The 13369-nt window shown below is 33.9% G+C and overlaps 2 protein-coding genes across 2 annotated transcripts; one reads left to right on the top strand and one right to left on the bottom strand.

Moving 5' to 3' along the window:
• The first annotated feature begins 2115 nt into the window (after nucleotides 1–2115).
• On the top strand, nucleotides 2116–2919 carry LOC109168437 (external alternative NAD(P)H-ubiquinone oxidoreductase B3, mitochondrial-like). Its single transcript, XM_019317461.1, has 3 exons — nucleotides 2116–2232; nucleotides 2371–2644; nucleotides 2746–2919. Exons 1-3 carry the CDS (start codon nucleotides 2141–2143, stop codon nucleotides 2917–2919), a joined length of 540 nt encoding a protein of 179 aa, XP_019173006.1. The 5' UTR covers nucleotides 2116–2140.
• Nucleotides 2920–5224: 2305 nt separating this feature from the next.
• On the bottom strand, nucleotides 5225–9337 carry LOC109168392 (elongator complex protein 5). The gene is made up of 9 exons (XM_019317402.1): nucleotides 9050–9337; nucleotides 8851–8943; nucleotides 8596–8762; nucleotides 8435–8481; nucleotides 7126–7195; nucleotides 6211–6437; nucleotides 6033–6122; nucleotides 5822–5897; nucleotides 5225–5706 (listed from the first exon to the last, which is right to left on the bottom strand). The coding sequence occupies exons 1-9, from the start codon at nucleotides 9214–9216 to the stop codon at nucleotides 5516–5518; spliced, it is 1128 nt and encodes a 375-aa protein (XP_019172947.1). The 5' UTR covers nucleotides 9217–9337; the 3' UTR covers nucleotides 5225–5515.
• Nucleotides 9338–13369: the final 4032 nt, after the last annotated feature.

Genomic DNA, 13369 nt, shown 5'->3' with positions numbered 1-13369 from the left:
TGCAGTTTCATTTCACCACAACTACAGTATCATTTTGATATAACTGCAGTTTCATTTGATAATATAAAAATAATACGTGAGGCAGTGTCGATTTAGATACACTGTAGTGTCACTCCGTTAACACTAACAACGCACCGTTTCTTTACTTAAAGAAAAGACGCCGTTTTGATGCGCGGTGCATAATCGATTATGCACCGCGGTCCACGATATAACGACTTATGAGCCACGGTGCAATATGGACCGCTTACATAATATTAATTTTTAGTATACTGACATTGAATGTTTATTTTTAAAGTTCATTCTTTTTGTACTGAAAGTACATTTTTAGGTTTACTACTTTAAAAAAATAATTCAGTACATTCAGTATACTAAAAAGGGAAAATTACATATTTAGTCCCTGAGTTATAACCAAGTTCTGACTCAGTCCATAAGTTATGGCCGTATTCGAGTTTAGTCCCTTAGTTATGAGCAAAGTGGCGAGTTTGATCCCTAGCGTTAATATTCTGTCTACAGCTAACGGAAAAACTTAAAAATAATTTAATAATAGAGGGGTACAATAGGAATTTCAAATTATAATTAACTTCTTACGTTGAAACTCATTGCGCAACAGTCATTCTTTTCTTCTTATACCTACAATCGAAGATCTTTTTTTTTTCTATACTCTGAAATCTCAAATTTTTCCACTTCCAAGCTGCGAAATTCATAAGTTGTTTCTCTATTTTATATGTTTAAATAAATAATCAATACTCTTTGTATTTATGAGCAAAAAAAAAAAAAAAAAAGTAACTTGGAGGAGGTGTTTGCTAACTTCATGAAGAATATTGATTACTTTTATCTTGATAATCAATATCCTCCAAGTTATTTTTTTCTTGATATAAAATATAGAATATTGATTATTTATTTAAACATACACATAAAATAGAGAAACAACTTACATATGCATTTCACAGCTTGGAAGTAGATGAATTTGAGATTTCAGAGCTTGGGGAAGAAAAGACCTTCAATTGTAGGTATAAGAAGAAAATAATGACTGTTGTACAATGCGTTTCAACATAAAAAGGGATTATAATTTGAAATTCCTATTTTACCCGTTTATTATTAAATTGTTTTTAAGTTTTTCGTTAGCTGCAGACAGAATATTAACGCTAGGGACCAAACTCGCCACTTTGCTCATAATTGAGGGACTAAACTCGGATACGGTCATAACTTAGGGACTGAGTCGAAACTTTTTGTTATAACTCAGGGACTAAAGATGCAATTTTTCTGTAAAAATGACTGAAATGTGACAAATATGCTTCCCAATTCTGTAAATATGACGTTTTTTTTTTTTTTTTGAAAAAATTAGGAAAACTTCGTTTGGGACATGCGTTTTAGCCATGTCCCAGTTTTTTTTTTAAATTTTTTATACATCTCCAAAGACGCAAATGGTAATTGCATCTTTGGTATTGTATACGACCAACACATTTACAAAATGCGTTTGACGTATAGTATTAGTATACAGTTAGACGGAGATGCGTCTGACGTATAATACTCCAAACGCATCTCGTACATGCGTTTTAGTCGCCGGAGACTGACCATGGGAAGCCGCTTCTGCGATGAACGACAAGGAATATATTAACTAAAAATCACTTCTGTAAGATTTTCCCTAATAATATATATTATATATTATATATTAGGACCTTAATTAAGTGGTGCAAGTTGACTAGGCTTATTAAGTGGTATGGTTGGACTTAATAACTAGTAGTTGTTAGTCAACCAAACTCTGTGCCTAATATAACATGGATTGATGGGATACAGGATTATGGATTAGATAGCACATTCAGTTAATGTACTCAGACCGCTCAGTAGATACCAATACACCATCTAGGGTTCTGAGTCAGGTCTGAGACAAAACATGGCTAACGGTCTACCGTTAAGAGGCAACACAACAGGAACATCAACTATGACTGGAGATCTACATGGCTACGCTTCCGCTATCCTACGAGGTCAGGTTTCTCGTATACTGTTATTCATTATAGTTAGAATATTGTATATCTAACAACTTCTCCCTAAAACTTTCCATTTTTAACATCATTTCATCTTTTTATATATTCCTTATAACTAACTGTTTGAACACACATTTACAGAGGATTAACTCGCCATGAACGCCGACAGCCGTTTTTTCCAGAGAGCCTCCGCGGCTTTCCGCCGCTACCCCTTTCTCCCCAAAGCACTCGTAATCGTCACCATCAGGTGTTTGCTCAATCCCCATTCGCTATTCGTTCCCTTAGACGTAACAAATGATCGAACCGTTAGTATGCATATGAAACATGATCTGCAAAATCTGATTTTTTTTTGGGTTGAATTATGGGACTGTTTTTGGCTATGCAGCGGTGGAGGTCTAGCGGCATCCACGCAGACGAATCTAGTGGGCACTGCATATGCGGATGCGGGTGAGGGTGAGGTGAAGAGGAAGAAAGTTGTAGTCTTGGGAACAGGTTGGGCAGGCATGAGCTTTCTGAAAACGTTGAAGGATCCGTCCTACGATGTTCAGATCGTGTCTCCTCGGAACTTCTTCGTTTTCACTCCGCTGTTGCCCAGTGTCACCGTGGGTACGGTTGAGGCGCGCAGCGTTGTAGAGCCAATACGCAAAATTGTCAGAGGGGTAAGTACAGTTCTCCGATCCGGTGAATAATAATGAGTTGTTAGTTAGTCGTTAGATGTTCTAACTAGGTGTTCTTGATATGATTCTGTGCACAATAATAGAAAAAGTTTGACGTCCAGTTCAAGGAAGCCGAATGTTACAAGATTGACACAGAGAAGAAGAAAGTGTATTGCCGTTCATCGCAGATGCGGCTTCCCATGGTCCGGCGACTAAAACGCATGTACGAGATGCGTTTGGAGTATTATACGTTAGATGCATCTCGTACAAGCGTCTAACCGTATACTAATACTATACGTCAAACGCATTTTGTAAATGCGTTGGCCGTATACAATACCAAAGACTTAATTACCATTTGCGTTTTTGGAGACGTATAAAAATTAAAAAAAAAAAAAAAAAAATGGGACATGGCTAAAACGCATGTCCCAAACGAAGTTTTCCTAATTTTATAAAAAAAAAAAAAAAAAAAAAAAAACGTCATATTTATGGAATTGGGAAGCATATTTGTCACATTTCAGTCATTTTTCTACTAAAAATGAATATTTATCTATGGTCTACATTCCAATGTGAATATAATCATGATACATAGTATAATTTGCTACTGACGTAGGGCCCACCATATATGATTTTTCTTTTTATCCCATTTCCAGGGTTCAAACTTATGACCACCAATTTAGAATGGTAATCGGGATGTCATCACACTAAATAGTTGTTCATATATGATATATGTTTTAATAGAAATAAATCATTATAAGGTTGTCCTTAACCCAGAAATTTTAACAATTGCAAAGTGACATGGCATGGTTATGTGTAAAAAAAGTCTTTTTTTAATTTGTTTTTATTTTCCACATGTCTTGCAAGCTTTTTGATTTAGAAAGCTTGTTAAGTACAATGACAGCTGCCAAATGGCAGCTTTGACAGCAAAGCTTGTACGTTTTTTTACTTTATCTATTTTAATATTATTATTATATATGTATTTGTTTATTTTATTGAAAGTGGGGCCCATTTTTAAAAGTGAGAGAGTATTGTAGGGATGTAGAGAAAATAGTTGAAGAATTGTAAATTTGATGATGTGGAAATGGGACCCATTTTAAAAAGTGAGAGAAATTGCTGGGATAAGGTTAGCCTAAGGTGAGCTCATTATAGGCTGAAGTAGCTAATTAACTAGTACTCCCTAGTCCCTAATAGAGATTGAACATTGCTATTTCATCGTAGAAATAATCCATTATAATATATTGTTCGCAGAAGAAAGGTGACGAGACAATCTATTACATGTAAACTTTTATTCTAGGAGTAGTAGTAGCAAGGAAAATGAAGACCAGACATTGCCAGCCATGCATGCATGCAACTTACGTACGTTTATATATAGGTAGGTATACGTAGACGTAGGAATACATGCAATACAAGAATTAACCATAATCAGCAGGTGGGGACGGGCACGCCGCAGGTTGCGGAAACGGTTCGGGTATTGACGACGTTAATGTAAGGACCGAGGATTGGATCATTGATGTAACCGCACAGGCAAGGCTGCTGCTCCTTCAGTCGGCTGCAACACTCTTGCGATGGCTGCGGCTGTGGCTGCGCCGCCCCAGCCCCCGGCCCCGGCGACAGTAGCAGCCCCGCGCACGGGCTCAGCTCCGTCACTATGCACGGAACCGGCGCCGCCGCCGCCTCCACCACCACCGCTGCAGCTGCCACCATCAAACACATCGCCAAACACATGCCCTTCTTCATCATCTTCTGATCTCCGATCGATCGAGCTGAGGATTATTTTAAGGTTTAATTTTTGTGTATGTAGAACTGTAGAGATCCGGTATATATAGTTGGTGAGTAGTGTATAGTATGTTTTGGGAGATGACGAATGGCGTGCGTCGGGTTTAGTGAAGAAATTAAGGAACACGTACTGTGCATTCATGGGAGACTGCAAAAGTTGTTGAAAGAATTCAAAGAGTGCTACTTGTTTTGCTCCTCACATCAAAATTATTGCTAGGGCTATAAAATGGGTTATGATAATAATATTTCACTTACTCCGTCATAAAAACAGAGTACCAGAATAATATTTTACCTACTCAATCATTTATTAAAAAAAAAATTAAATAAGTCCTCAAACGTTATCTAAAAGTGTAATTAAACCCTTTTAAAAAATTCAATTTACTCAAACTTGTTAAAACAGATCAAATAAATCATGTTTACCGATAACCTACCGATTATTCATCGACCAGAAAGCTCAGTTCTTCTCCATTGCTGGTAATGTTGAACACGACCAGACGAACCATACTAGTCGACGAGCAGATATTGGACGGAAAATTAATGACCGGTTGTTTCAGGTGAGCAACCGGTCATTTGGGTTTAAATGAATCAAAATAACAAGTTCAAATGTTTAATCGATTTATTTATTTTTTTATGTTGAAAGACTTAATTGCACTTGTAAAATTTGAGGACTTGTTTGATCCTTTTCCCTTTTATTTTGTAGGCAACCAAATTTTACCTTCACATATCTTTATTACGTAAAGGTATTTGATTTTTTTTATTTATTTCGGCCAAGTTACGTTTGTCAGGTTATTGAAAGAAAAACATATGGTATTTTCCAGCATATCAAACAGACCAATATTGTTTCAAAGTAAAGTATTACAAGAGTATAATGTCAGAACAAACATAAGTGGCATTTACTGTATATTAGCTAAATACCTTTTGCTATGGGAAGAGAATTCCATGAAATATAAACAAATTTTCTAGTTGAAACCTAGATGTTCAGTGGATTTTGGTAAGCTCACACAATCTTTCAGAAAGGCTCTAGTGATGAAGCATCAATTTTGTCACCTTGGCATTGGTACATGCATGGTCTGCTAGCTCTGCAGGAAGAAACAGAGAAAATCATATGTCCAAATCATCATCAGGATCTTCATCAGAATCTGGCATCTCATCATCCGAATCACGAAAATAGATAATTTCGCCCTTGCCAGAATCGTCGTTTGTAAGGGGCATCTTAGCCGAAGCATCTCGGTGTTCATTTGTGTTGTTGAGCGACTTCCTACCATCGTAGATTTCAATGGGCTTACCATTCCCTGAACAAGCAAGAAAGGGTATCAAGAAGAAATGCAGGAGGAAGAATTTTAATCCGCCTACGGAAACAAATTTTAGGACTAAGCATGTAGTATTGAATTCCCCATTCGGCCATACCCTGGTGCTCGAATGGGAGTACAACGTTTTCTCGGTCAAGTCGCTCCTTTTCTGACAGCTGAAGATTAAATTGCACCTGTCATGAAGCATTTCATCACATTAACGCAGAAGAACCTATTTTATAAACAAAAGCTGCAACTCAATATGCATGTCCATAGTGTGGTATTTGAGGAAAGGAGAAAAATTCTCGATTGAAATTTAAAAATGGTACCTTGGGCACAAGGCTCTGAGCAGTTAGACCATCTTCCAAAGAAACAGGAGTGAACTTAATGCCAGAATCCTCAACACAAGCATCCTCACACTACCAAATAATTTCAAGAATAGAGATGATTTGCTCGGTTATTGAGATAATGTCATATCTGATTTTTGGTGGGTTAGAGGCAAGTTACCGTCACTCTAACACGCCCATTCCTGCGTGTGAAGCGTACATGAAGTTTCCCTCTTTTAAAGTTTTGTTCCACTACTGAGAGGTTCTCCGAGTTAACCCTTTGACCATTTGTTGTTTGAGCCACGGGTACTATATCAGCACGCATTGTAGACATATATTCAAGAGTAGAAGCAACTTTGGACTCATGAAGGTCTGAATTTAATAAGAAAAACACGCTTGAAACCTGGTCTGCAATAAAAAATGTATATCCAATGAAACTCTTTCATGATGAACTTTTATATTCATTCATCCTATACAAGAATGACTAAAATGAAAATGCCAAGGATAATATATGAAAACAAAGCAAGAAGATGAATAGGAAACGTAGAATTTATTTGTAGTCATATGACCAAGAAGTAAAATATAATCAGACAGCACTAACTATTGTTCAATAAGGACAGCAGATCATAGCCTGTGGACTTCAGACAATCTTATTTAATGAATAAGGTTTCATTGTACACATTTTGTCATGATATGTGGAAATGACTGAATTCTACATATTAATATTAATGAGAAATAAAAGGGATTTTTGTAACAGAATCATCGTGAGCTTTCAGCTCCTAAAACAAATGTAAAGACTTGAGAAAATATAGATGTTTAGATTACCATATGCAGTATTTAGACCTAAAAGTTGAAACGTCGGGTGACTGTACTAAACATGATATATTTATAAGTTAAGGAGCATTGCTCTTATTTCTACTTTTACTTAAGTGGAGATGCAAACAAGTGTATAGACTACTGCCTCCTCTGATACAGGAGACAAACATTTCTAGTTTTTTTAATCCTTTTGAACATATCCATGAAAGTAGGCATGAAAATCCATTTTCCTCCTCACTTTTCATCTATATTAGAAACAATACCAAGAAATCAAGTATACCATGACTACGAAGGTAGCTTAAAATCCTGGCAACCGAATGGATGGATGAATGTCTCAGCATCTCACTTATCTGGATAGAGATGAAAAAAGGAAAAAAGAAAAATGAAAAAAGAAGTCAATAACACTTAAAACACATAGAGAAGAGGAACAGGGAATGATGGAAAAGCTTCCATAAAATAAATTTAAAAATAAAAAATAAAAAATAAATAAAATTAAAAATTTAAAAAAAAAGTGGGTACACACAGACAGCATTAGAAGTTACATCACTATGAAGTTTCCTGGAAATTAGAATTCAGTACTTCTTCATGATGTCAAAGTCACAATACATCACTTTTCATAGATTGTTCCAGCTAGGAAGCTTCATTAAACTGACTAAACTATCACCCTCATGGAAATTGACTGCTTCATTGCATCATGATGCATTTTATACTTGACTGATTCTTGAGGGAGTGGTCTCTGGTTCTCTGCATAAGCCCAAATCTTCAAAGGAAGTCTCCCTCCACACAGTACAAAGCTATACTAACAAGGACACTACTTTTAAAGTATATTCCAGCCCCTAGGAAAAGAGGCTAAAGAAAGTGCAGGGGCTTGAGAAGGATTCCAGTGAAAAAAAGGCATTTAGAGATGTCTTTTCTGATTTATTTCTTAGAGGTTAATTCATTTTCCCCTGAATTACTGTATAATGTATAGTCATGGAATACAAAAACTAAAGCTAGTGCATACAAAATATTTACATTTGTCTTTCAGAAAAATCAATTAATCAGAGTCGACGAGAGCTTGAGAGAGGCCCATAAATTCTTGAAGTCATAATTCACGTACTGCTTTCTCTTTGCACAAAAAATTAATAATATCAAGCCATGTATATTACTCAATTCAACTTCTATTGCTTCTTCAATATGTTTGATGTATTATCAATAGGAAGCTTCATTAAACTGACTAAATTATCACCCTCATGGAAAATGACTGCTTCATTGCATCATGATGCATTTTATACCTGACTGATTCTTGATGGGAATGGTCTCCACACATGCCAATTCTTCAAAGGAAGTTTCTCCACACAGGACAAAGCCATACTAACAACGACACTACTTTCAACCATCCTTAATTCTAGATAGACAAAGGCCAGAGCATTCAAATATAAAATAGAGACGCAGCTTCCTAATCCACTGAAGCATCACTATGCATATTACCAATGCAGGGGAGATGGGAAAAACAGCACTGCAAGATTGAATTCCCTAATAAAGAGACAGAGATAGCACTTTCCTAAAACACACATTCCGGTACGAGGCTAGAAGGTGAGGAAGATTACCGAATCAATGGCAACTGAGAATCGACCTTTTCCTTCTCCAACCATTTCTGCAGACAAAAACAACACAGAATCATAAATTAGGGCAGCCAACTACAGGCTATGTTCATCTTTATATACTCAGCTCTATGCCTGGACATATGACAAAATTTAAAACCTAATACCTTTCCCTCGTTCAACAATTGATGCCAATAACTTGTTTGAGTCCTTCACATGGGTGAATAAGGTAGCATTAACCGAAGTGTTTTGGGAAGTATTATTAACAGTTCCACGCTCCATGAGCCGGCTTTTCCACCCAAGAGGATCCGTATAACAATCCAAAACACTAAGCCTGATAAAATTTCATCAGGTAAAGATGCCAACTTTTTCACGTATTCTAACCAAAAATACTGTAACATTCATATAACTGGCAATCAAACCATTTATTCGAGGAACCGCCGTCACTCCCTCTACATTTTAGCAATTCAGCATAGAACGACGGCGGCCGAGATAAAGCGACCAATAAAATTCCTCTGCGAAAAAACATTAAAATATTAAGCAAAGAGTTAAAGAATCATCTTTTCTTTAAATTTTTAAGTTTTGAAGTTATGTTTGAGATTGTTGGACAAGTGAACTGACCGAGACTGCGATTTACCGGCCGAAATGTTGGAAAAAAGCTGGGAGAGAATGTGATTGAAAACAAGTGGTCCGAGAGGTGAATCAATGGAGCCCTTGAGAGTGAGAGCAGGCGCGTGCTCGCCTTCTAATGCTCCGTCTCTGAGATTTCTGCATATTAATTCCGCCATTAGTGGCTGGCTACGAGTAGTCGGAGCAAACAGACAGCCGGCTGGGTCTGTACGGGGAGAGATAGCGCTCTCCGAGTCTTTTTACGACACTGTTTGTGGAGTTGTAATTTGTAAAGCCCTAGTTGGACTGGTCTTCAAATATTAGGAATTTTTTTTCTTTTTTCTTTTGTATTTCTAGACATTTTGGTATGTTTGGTTGATGGAAAATATTTTCTTTGAATTTGAGGAAAAATTTTGTTTGTTTCGTGGAAAATATTTTCTATCATCATCGATATTCACAGTGTAAGTATAACTTGATCTCTGGTCATTCTTTTTAACTTTCACCTCTATGACCAGTTGAGCTGTCCATGTGAGTTTATCTTTTGATATTCTTAGCACTATAGGAGATTGTTGAAAAAAATTAAATTATTGAAAATGTTAGAATCCTATGTTTAAATAAAATTGAGGTATGTAATATATAAATTTATTTGGTTTAAGGGTTATCTTTAATGCTATATTTTCTTTTTAATACCCCTAATATATGATATTTTATGTATTTCAATTTCAATAAACTTTAAAATTTAAATAAATAAATAAGACAATGCTAACATATATAAGTACATGGTTTAAAGATAATTAACTAAGAGCTTGAAGTGTAAAAATAAAATTATTTTATAAGTTAAAATAGTGTAATAACAAATAAAATAAAATATATTTTTTTTTTTGAATGTTACTGGCTCTATTAGATTGTAGTATCTGTTGCCTCCACTGAGGCTCAAACTCACAACCTTCCAAGTGAAAGTCTAACCCGGATACCATTAGACCACATAGTCCTGGTAAATAAAATAAAATATATAATTACACAAATAATTAAATATGACGTATACATATAATAAGCTAACATAAAATATATATTTGTATATTAATTGGAATTCAAATGACAAACATAGTAAATATGTATGAGAGTTTTAGATTACTTAGTCTTCCGTAATGTAATCACATTCCTTTCAAAATCTAATATAGAGTGTATGTTTCATTTATTGCAAATGTTGGATTCCATTCGCAAAGTAAGATAACATGGATCAAAGATGGAATGTAAGTTTTAAAATGTCACATTCATTTAGTTATGTTGTATAACTTGAACCAAATACCCCATAAAATTAATAGGAATCAAGGTCAAATAGGCCACTGAACTACACACCAAACTACAATTAGGCCATCGAACTAAAAAAATATGTAATTAGGTCCCTAAACTACACAAATTTATACAATTAGGTCTAAAATGACCTGTTTACCTGTCATGTAGGTTGCGGATTTTAAAAATAATTTTTAAAATAATTTTAAACAATTTTTTTAAAAAAATAAAAATGGCCGGAGACGAAATGGTCTCCAGCCGTCCTTTGTCTCCATGGTAGGAAACGAAGACCTTCGTCTCCAGTCATGTAGACGATCTTTGTCTCTTACCATGGAGACGAAGACCTTCGTCTTCATGGCCAGGAGACGAAGAACGGTCGGAGACGATTTCGTCTCCGGCCGTTCTATTTTTTTTTTTTTTAAATTAATTTTTTGTTTAAAATTATTTTTAAAATTCACAACCTCCACGTCAGCAAAGTATTAGGTAAACATGTCATTTTAGACCTAATTGCATGAATTTGTGTAGTTCAGGGACCCAATTGTACTTTTTTGAGTTCGATGGCCCAATTGCAACTTAGTGTGCAGTTCAGTAGCCTATTTGATCCTTATTCCAAATTAATATAAATTCTACGAGAGGCTCTTCCATGAGGGGAGGCATTTGGGTATACATAAACGTATTAACATAAATTTCTCCCAAAAATAAATCTTTACAATTGTATTAGTAGTTTGCTTACCAACTAAAAGTTGCTAGATATATTGTAGGATAGAAAATATATTGTTATCATTCCAAACATGCAAACCAATGCGATATGTTCATGTTGAGGTTAATGTTACTGGCCTAAACCACTCGGTAACGATTAGTTTGAGCTTGAGTCAAGTAATACAAGATCTTTTAAACTACACGATATAGCATAAAATATCAAACCTAATATCATTTGGGTGCCCAATTGGCTTAGCTATTGACCTTTGGAGACACGAAAATTAAAATTAGTTACAAGTGTCTTATAATCTTTATGTCAATTTTAATTACAATGAAATTTATTTTTGAGCACACTTCTTTGCACCATTAGCTCTCTTATAATAATTAACAATATACATATACATATACATACATACATGTATTATAAAAGTGATTAAAATTCTACTAAATTAAATACATTATAATCTTGACTCTCGGCTCACTCCGAGTAATCAAGAATCCCTCCAATCATACTTATTTTTTTTTAAATAAATAAACTAATTTATTAATCATAGGTTAAAATGTTTACAATAAAGATCAATGAAATGGTCAAACATTCTTTACAGTCAAACATAAAAACAACTTCACTAGCAATACTACGAAAACTTAATTCGCAGATTGTTTCACAAATTTGAAACTGAATTATTTGGAAGAACTTAAAACTTCTTTAATAATGTGATTAAACGTACCCAATACTAACACTAGTTGAATAATCCTGCAATCATACTTATTTCCCTTCATGTTACATTTATAAATTATTTGCAGCATCAACCGTTGCTAAGAGCATCTCCAACGGAGCTGCATATTGGCAAAGATTTACGTCATTTCGTTATTTTCCTACTTTTTCGACCTCCAACGTAGAAAGCCATATCTGCATAACGCCAATTATTTTGGCGTTGATGAATAGTGCAGCGCCATATTTGGCGCTGCACTGCTCATCCGCGGCAAATGTAAAATAGGATGAAAAATGACCCTTTTGCCCTTGCTTCTTTCTATAATACCAAATGTATCCTTTATTTGTTTTATATGTAATTTTTTTATTTTGTTAAATACTTATATTTAAACTTTGTATTATTAAATAAAAAATATACCATTTTAAAGATCTCACTGAGACGATCGAAACAAGACTAATATTGAATATATATTAATTAAAATTCTAAATACATTAAACATAATTTGAACAAAAAAATTAATGTTAATAAAAATTATCATTTACATTACAAATTATATTTTATATTAAACTAATTAAGTTGGAACTAAATTATATTAAACTAACTAAATTTGAACTAATAATTGAAAAATAAAATTATTTTAGTGTAATATATGTAGTGTGGTGGGTCGAGTGTCACGTGCCAACCATTTTGCCATCATCATTGCCAATCCCTAGATCTGATCTCCCTCGTGCTATTCAATTATGAAGTACTAAGAATGCTATTGTACTCTTTTGAAGTCATGTGTAATCTCCATCTTTAATAAATTATTATAGCTATACAAAAATTAAAATAAAATTCTAACGTTCAAAATGGATTAATTAAATAGAAATAATTTGAGTACTTGAAATATGAAATTAGAGTTATATAATTCGTTAATATGAATTGAAATCCTATATATAATAAAGCTATATGGTCTTGTGAAAATTAAATGATGATAATATCAACATTTAATTTTCATAAGACCATAATAATATTGTTATTGTGAAAATTAAATGTTGATAATCAACATTTAATTTTCACAAAACCATAATAATATTGTTAATTATAATAAAAATACTAATAACAATAATAATAATAATAATAATAATAATAATGATAATTTTCACGGACAGTTTCTAATATATATATATATATATATATATATATATATATATATATATATATTTATTTATTTATAATTCAATTTCTACCGGCAAATTATTGTGTGAACGATAGTCCACATAATTGTATGGATCATGAATATCAAATACATTTTTAATATATTAAAAATACATTATTTTTATATTGAAAGTACCTTACATACATATATAATGTACCCTTAGTATATTTAAAATATACTTTTTATTGCATGCAACCTCAAAGTTCATAAGTTTGAAATTAATATATGGCATAGTTAGGCGGCCTAATATTTAAGATTGTTGATGTGCATATTGAGGACTACGGAGACAAAGATGCGTTATTCGTGGATTCATCGGATACTATCCAACAACACTCTCCAACTTAATTGACGTGAAGTGGCTTAGTAACATTAAGATTATATTCTCGAATTATTAGTTTTCATCTTTTATTGATTACACACTTAATTCGA

This window comes from Ipomoea nil, unplaced genomic scaffold (genome assembly GCF_001879475.1).
Source record: "Ipomoea nil cultivar Tokyo-kokei standard unplaced genomic scaffold, Asagao_1.1 scaffold3199, whole genome shotgun sequence".
In the NCBI taxonomy this organism is placed as follows: domain Eukaryota; kingdom Viridiplantae; phylum Streptophyta; class Magnoliopsida; order Solanales; family Convolvulaceae; genus Ipomoea; species Ipomoea nil.
This window is presented reverse-complemented; position numbering and strand designations above follow the sequence as displayed.

Excerpts from the sequence above, each read along its gene's own strand:
- LOC109168437 (XM_019317461.1), top strand. The coding sequence starts at position 2,141 with ATGAACGCCGACAGCCGTTTTTTCCAGAGAGCCTCCGCGGCTTTCCGC. Across the intron at positions 2,233-2,370 it reads CTCGTAATCGTCACCATCAG|CGGTGGAGGTCTAGCGGCAT; the intron begins GTGTTTGCTCAA and ends TTGGCTATGCAG. Across the intron at positions 2,645-2,745 it reads TACGCAAAATTGTCAGAGGG|AAAAAGTTTGACGTCCAGTT; the intron begins GTAAGTACAGTT and ends GCACAATAATAG.
- LOC109168392 (XM_019317402.1), bottom strand. The coding sequence starts at position 9,216 with ATGGCGGAATTAATATGCAGAAATCTCAGAGACGGAGCATTAGAAGGC. Across the intron at positions 8,944-9,049 it reads GCCGGTAAATCGCAGTCTCG|AGGAATTTTATTGGTCGCTT; the intron begins GTCAGTTCACTT and ends GTTTTTTCGCAG. Across the intron at positions 7,196-8,434 it reads TCTCAGTTGCCATTGATTCG|ATAAGTGAGATGCTGAGACA; the intron begins GTAATCTTCCTC and ends ATCTCTATCCAG.